This window comes from Etheostoma spectabile, chromosome 20 (assembly GCF_008692095.1).
Source record: "Etheostoma spectabile isolate EspeVRDwgs_2016 chromosome 20, UIUC_Espe_1.0, whole genome shotgun sequence".
NCBI lineage: Eukaryota > Metazoa > Chordata > Actinopteri > Perciformes > Percidae > Etheostoma > Etheostoma spectabile.
The window spans coordinates 20,127,065-20,133,528 of NC_045752.1; the positions used below are offsets into that span (position 1 = coordinate 20,127,065).

Below are 6,464 nucleotides of genomic sequence, written 5' to 3' on the forward strand. Positions count from 1 at the left end.
TCGATGTAGTGATCTCTTTGCCATTCAATTGAACGCCACCACGGTTGCCTTTAGTAAATGAACCAAATGTCCAGTGTTTCCAGCACAACATTATTTATTTCTGTTTGTAATACAACAAAATACAGCCATGTTGTTCCTATTTTCGTCTGCTGCTTTCCACTCATAAAGGACAGAAAAGTTACCATTCCATACCAAACCGTTTGCTTCTCCATTAATTCCATTGTTAATTAAACATCTGATTACAATAATAATAAAACTACTGCCCCAAGTGGCGGGAGGTTGATTACAATTTGACCGTCTCCAACTCCTGGGACTCCAGTCCTCCTGTGTTTGTCTTTCTTTGAGCGGTTGAGAGGACGAGAGAATGGCTCCTCTCTCTCTCTCTCTCTCTCTCTCTCTCTCTCTCTCTCTCTCTCTCTCTCTCTCTCTCTCTCTTTCTGTCTCTGTTGTGTGTTACCGACTAATCCTGTTAACTGCCGGGGTGAAGCAGTCAGCCGCTGTCAATGAAGGGGAAAGATGAACTCTTTTATTGTTGGGGGGGTCTATTTCCACTTTTCTCTTTTTTGACTCTCTGTCGCACTCCTTTCTTTCTTTCTTTCTTTCTTTCTTTCTTTCTTTCTTTCTTTCTTTCTTTCTCGTTGAAGTGACAGCAGCAGGGTAAGAGGAATGTGAACTTTTGAGAAAAGTTAAAATGATGTTTTACCCAAAACACAATGGCCAGAGATAGGTACATACCATGGCATGTTTCAGGTGTGTGTGTGTGTGTGTGTGTGTGTGTGTGTGTGTGTGTGTGTGTGTGAAAGCAATACAAAGGTGATGCCAAAAGAACATAATTTAAAGCTCTACCTGTAGTTGTCTCTACTTATACTGTTCTTGTTGTTGTTTACAGGTTACAATGTGACTGTCAGCACAACACCTGTGGCTTGTCTTGTGGCCAGTGTTGCCCTGGATACAACCAGTTACCATGGAAACCGGCCACGACCTACAGCGCCAACGAGTGTGAACGTGAGTAGAACCATAGTCCTGATACTGTGATACTGACGCACACACACACACACACTCAATCATACGTGGAAGAACTCGTGCTTGTAAACACACACACACACACACACACACACACACACACACACACACACACACACACACACACACACAGTGTTGAATCACTGATCCCTGCAGAGGAATGTGTTGGCCTTAATTTAACGAAGCTGAACAGGCACATGGGGTGCAGCGCTGCTCTTAGCTGTCTTCATAACTTTCACACGTGTCTTTATAAAATAGCTTCTTTTCTTCTGGTTGAATATGATCCTGAATATGATCAACATATTTGGAACATACTTCTTGCCACATTAGTGTTGTAAGCTCAGTGTCTATTTAGAGATCTTCCTCCTGCCACTGGATTCAGACTGTATTGATGCCGGGGCATAAAGAGGAGAAGGAAGAAAAGGACAAGGGCAAAGAAGAGAAGGAAGGAGAGCCGTCTTTGGTGACCCCCCCCCATACGAATGTCTGGTCTGTACGATAATTACTGTCCTTTTGTAAGGAACGTTGTAATTTAGAGAAAAATAAAGACAACTTCATATTGCAGTAATTTGTAACATTAAAAGAATGTGCTCCCTCCTTGTGGACAGTGGATTTGACATTCGGTATGAATTCTAATGTAAATGTTTATTTGAAGTCATAAACATAGATTATTGGCACATGGGCCACTTTGAGGCATTTCCTCTATCAGCTGAAAGCCTTAAACCAATCTGGGACAGGGTCCTGCTGCCGCCTGCCCTTATCAAAACTCGCCTAATATTTACATGTGAGAGCCGTCTGTTATCAAATGTGCAGTTATATTTAACAAGGACACAATGGCAAACAGGTCACCAAGGGAATACCAAGGGCAACTCCAGAGAGAGGGAGCTGAGGCGTTTCTGCACCTTGGCTTTCCACAAGTAACTACTACTGCAGCTGGAAGATTTGTATTTATATATACGGTATATATACATATATGTATTAACCATTGTGAGGAACACAAGGCATTTGTCCTGTAAACACGAATATAATCAATCTTCCACACACAAACACACACACACACACACACACACACACACACACACACACACACAAACAAACAGGCACACACACACACTGATGGGTTTAATTATAAAACCAGTACTACACAGATGGAGTAAATCATAGACAACTAGCCCAATCAGATCAGGGCTTACGAAAACACAGGAAGAGTGTAGTTTAAATTTACTTTCGTTTATATCTCCTTTAGTGATTCACATGACTTTATTTGTGCAAAGAATGACCACCAAGCAACTGTGTTGTTGTTCCTAGACGCAACTCGCAACACAGACCGGGGTTATCCTCGCTCTTTTGTAATTTGGTGTACAACCCTTGACCTTTGCTAGTGGGTGTACCCGCATATCACGTAGACTACACCACTGGTCTTAGTCACCGCACCTGTGTCAAAGGGGGCTAACGTTAAATGCTAACAAAATTATCTTTTCTTTTTGGTAAAATAAAGAGGGGTTTAATTTTAGAATATGTAAAGAGAAACCTGAAGTATGATGTTTCAGATGAAAGGAACTGTTTGGAGCAGAGACCTTCAACAGGGTGTCTGGGGGCCCTTGGGAGTCCTCAGAGTTACTGCAGGGAGGCCGACCAAATTACTGTTCATTTAAAAAAGAAAAAAAAAAAACCTTACACACATCTATAACATGAGGCGGATAAGGAAGTCAAAAGTTGCAAATAAACACCCAAACACTGTCTTACTTGGTAAAATAGAATTTAAATAGTAGGCATCTCCCCACCTTCCCAACTTTTGAACGTTTTTACAGTTAATTTGAATCAATTATAAATCGGCCTATGTGTGAAAAAATATATTGATGATAGGTTTACAGTCCTATAGGTAAGGCGTCACTGTGTCAGATGTACTGTATGTTTAACATTAAAACAGGATTTATAAAATCATGCCAACAATTATTATTTTAATAGCTTAGTATTCTTTGTTCTGTAAGGTTATGTATAAAGGCTTTATGCCGCCCTACATGTTATTGTATCCCCAGTTTAATATGCAACTTAATATGTAGTGGGGGGCCCCTGCTCCGTCTTTCTCTCAGTCAAGGGGGCCTTGGCTTGAAAACGGTTAAAGACCCCTGGTTTAGAGAGAATATAAAACGTGTCTGAGAGCAGCTCTGTGTCTGAGTGATTATGCTCTGCTTAGTTTATCACTCGGCTGACTCACGGCACTGGATTGTCCTTAAAGCTCCTTTTTTCCCGCTTGGTTTCAAGAAAGGGAAAAAAAATCAAATGTGCCTCAGGTCTGAGAAAAACACTCGCTGCTATCAGAGCTGGAGGATAAGGAGTGCTGGTTTATTCAGCCGGCGCGTCTCAGGTGCTGAGGGGTTGGATAAGAACAGAAAGCTCTGTTGGGGTTTCACTGACAATGTTTGAAGAGGAAACCCTGGCCTGGACTTCCTGCATGTGTGCATCTTAGGCATGCACTTCTCATCTTTACCTTGGATTAGGTTAGAGGATGGATGTAACCCTCCTACTATATACAATATACTGTATGTATATGGACATGTGCAATCATGAGGGGGAGTGGGGGCTCTGAGGGATTGATTGTTTTTTTCAAGACCAATACCAATTATTAGAAGTAAATGAAACAGGTAACTAGTATCCATTTACAGTGAAAAACACCAAACTTTATTAAATTAAATTAACTTTATTTAGTTATTTAATAAATCAGAAACTTTAAACATAATCCCCAGTAACAGAGAGTCAGGGAGTGTTTGGGGGGGGACAGACACAGAGAATAAGATAAGGCCTTTATTGTCTCCTATAGGAGAAATTTGTCTTTAGTGGTTGAGAGAACAAAAATGGATACTCATACATAAACACACAATAAACAATAAACTAGTTAACATTCAATAAACCTCACAGAAGACCCCCCCACCTACCCCCACACTCACAAAGGAAGGAGAACCTACTTCCCATCCACTCCCTCATATTGCACATATAAGATAAGATAAGATAATTAAGATAATTTGTTTATTAGTCCCCAATGGGGAAATTACTGTACTGCACTCTGTGTACACACTTTTTGTTAGTACTCACACACAGGCCTGAAATACACAAACATGCTCAGGACCTATACATGCACTATACATGGAGAGATGTCAGAGTGAGTGGGCTGCCAGCTGAACCAGCGCCCTGAGCGGTCGGGGGGGTACGGTGCCTTGCTCAAGGGCACCTGGCAGTGCCCAGGAGGTGAAGTGGCATCTCTCCAGCCACCAATCCACACTCCCAACTTTTTTTTTTGGGTCCATACGGGGATTTGAACCAGTGACCCTCCGGTTCCTAACCCAACTCCCTATGGACTGAGCTACTGCCACCCCAATATATATATTGATATATATATGTATTGATGATTATATATATTGAACCCAGATTGCACAATTCCCATAAAAAAACAAAAAATAAGTGACTGTGATCGTAAAGTTATGTATTGCACAATGCCATATCAAATTTAAAAAATGTTACACCAAAACCCTATCAGATGTTACGCATCCTTCATAACCATAATGGTGAGTACTACAAATATTACCTATACTAAAACTCATTACATCCAAGCCACCAATACACACAAATCATATCTATTATTGAATAGTTTGATTCAAAGTGGCATAATCTAGAATACAGTATATTATTGTATGATTATAATATTTTGTTTTATACTGTATATAATCAAATAAATCAATTAGATAAGCACAAGAAATAGGGTTTCTGTATTGAATTAATAAAGGAAATCAGTGTTTGGTAAAGAGCTACTGTCAGCTGCGGGCGTTTGACTGTTCAAAACAACAAGGGCGGATCTGATCGACAAATGCTGCCTCCAATCACCTGGTATTTATTATTTGTTCCCAATTCCCAAAACAGGTTCCAATGACAACTTCTCCCATGGTTCTGTGTAACAGAAGTGAAATATTGTAAAGTGAAGAAAAAGAAATCATGGGACATTTAGAATAGATCAACATGGGAAATTAATTGCGAGTTGACTACAACGTTAATGCGATTAATCACAATTAAACATTTTAATCGTTTGACAGCACTACTTCAAATCAAACATTTCATCGTCATACATACATGACTCTTTAGATGAACAGATTCTAATAAAAACTACAAAAAGTGTAACATAGTGAAACTAAAAGAGATTGCACCCGTCTTTGATCACGAACTGTAATCACACATGAAATAACCCGTTTATGATTCATAAAATCTCCCCAACCTTCTCATTTCTACTTCAAACTATATCAGGATATGATTCAGCCAGTTAATTATAGTTTCTCTCTTTTTGGATTTGTTTGGAGACAAGCTAGATATGATCCTGAGAAGTGTGTGTGTGTGTGTGTGTGTGTGTGTGTTCACCCTGCTGAATGAACACCTGTCAGACGACACAGCGTTCAAAACAACTGCTGCATTTGAAGTGGTTTCACACAGGCTGAGTGATGTCTGAGGATGTTTCCCGGGGGGTGGGGGGAGTGTGTGTGTGTGGGGGGGGGGGGGGGGGGGGTTGTCTGAATTCTAACACTTAGGACAGAGACATTCAAAAGAGGGTCCGTGACCCCCAGGGGGTCCTCAGAGTGAGTACAGGGGCAGTTGCCAAATTATGTTTCAAAAATAAAATTGGAAGTTATTTTCACTTTGTTATATTTTTTATTATTTTAACAAACTGAGATTTGTTAACTTTAATGTTCTTATTGTTTTTTTTGGTTTGTTTTTTATAACTTTTATTTATCAAGTGCAAGACACATAAAGTGCATACAGGAATACGTCTTTTCTTTTTTATGAACTTAAATGAACGGAAGTTACTTTTTTTTAAATAAAATACATCTGAAAAGATACATTGAAATGACAAACATTTTAATAGAAATGATGAATGGCCTATTATGTGAAAAAAAACTATTTATTTATTTACACATTGAATAATAGCTTAAGGATTCACCGCCATTATTTTCCTGGTTTTAAAGGCTCCATTACAGGGATTTTTAGCCTTTACCCACGTATTTTTACCCACTTTGTTTTTTATGTGTAAACCCTAAAATAACATCACAATGTCGACACTGAGGTAGTTGTCTTACAATATTGTGATATTTGATTTTCTCCATATCACCTAGTTGTAGTTGTTGCATCATTCAACTCTTAAAAAGCTTGGCTATGTGCTTTTCATGTTTTTTATGTGCACAATGACTTAATTCATGTGATGAAGGATTTTTAAAGAAGTACAGCTGTCAGATTAACACTGCCAGATTTAAGCATTTAAAAATCAGACTTTTAACCAAACATGCCATCGGACGTTATTATTAGTAAAGAGTATATTATTATTTTTTAATGTAGTCTTGCATGTCCAGACCCTTCTCCACAGCACTGTCAGCCACGGTGCCTCTGCTAAATAGTCTCAGGAA

At 39.3% G+C, this 6,464-nt stretch overlaps 1 protein-coding gene across 4 annotated transcripts in view; it reads left to right on the forward strand.

Moving 5' to 3' along the window:
* Positions 1–889: 889 nt before the first annotated feature.
* LOC116669984 (laminin subunit alpha-5) overlaps positions 890–6,464 on the forward strand; it is a gene marked incomplete at its 5' end in the record, with an annotated part of 69,536 nt that continues 63,961 nt past the window's right edge. For all 4 annotated transcript variants that reach the window (XM_032500152.1, XM_032500155.1, XM_032500153.1 and 1 more), the window contains 1 exon segment: positions 890–1,005. In XM_032500152.1, the coding sequence (XP_032356043.1) occupies positions 890–1,005 (116 nt within the window).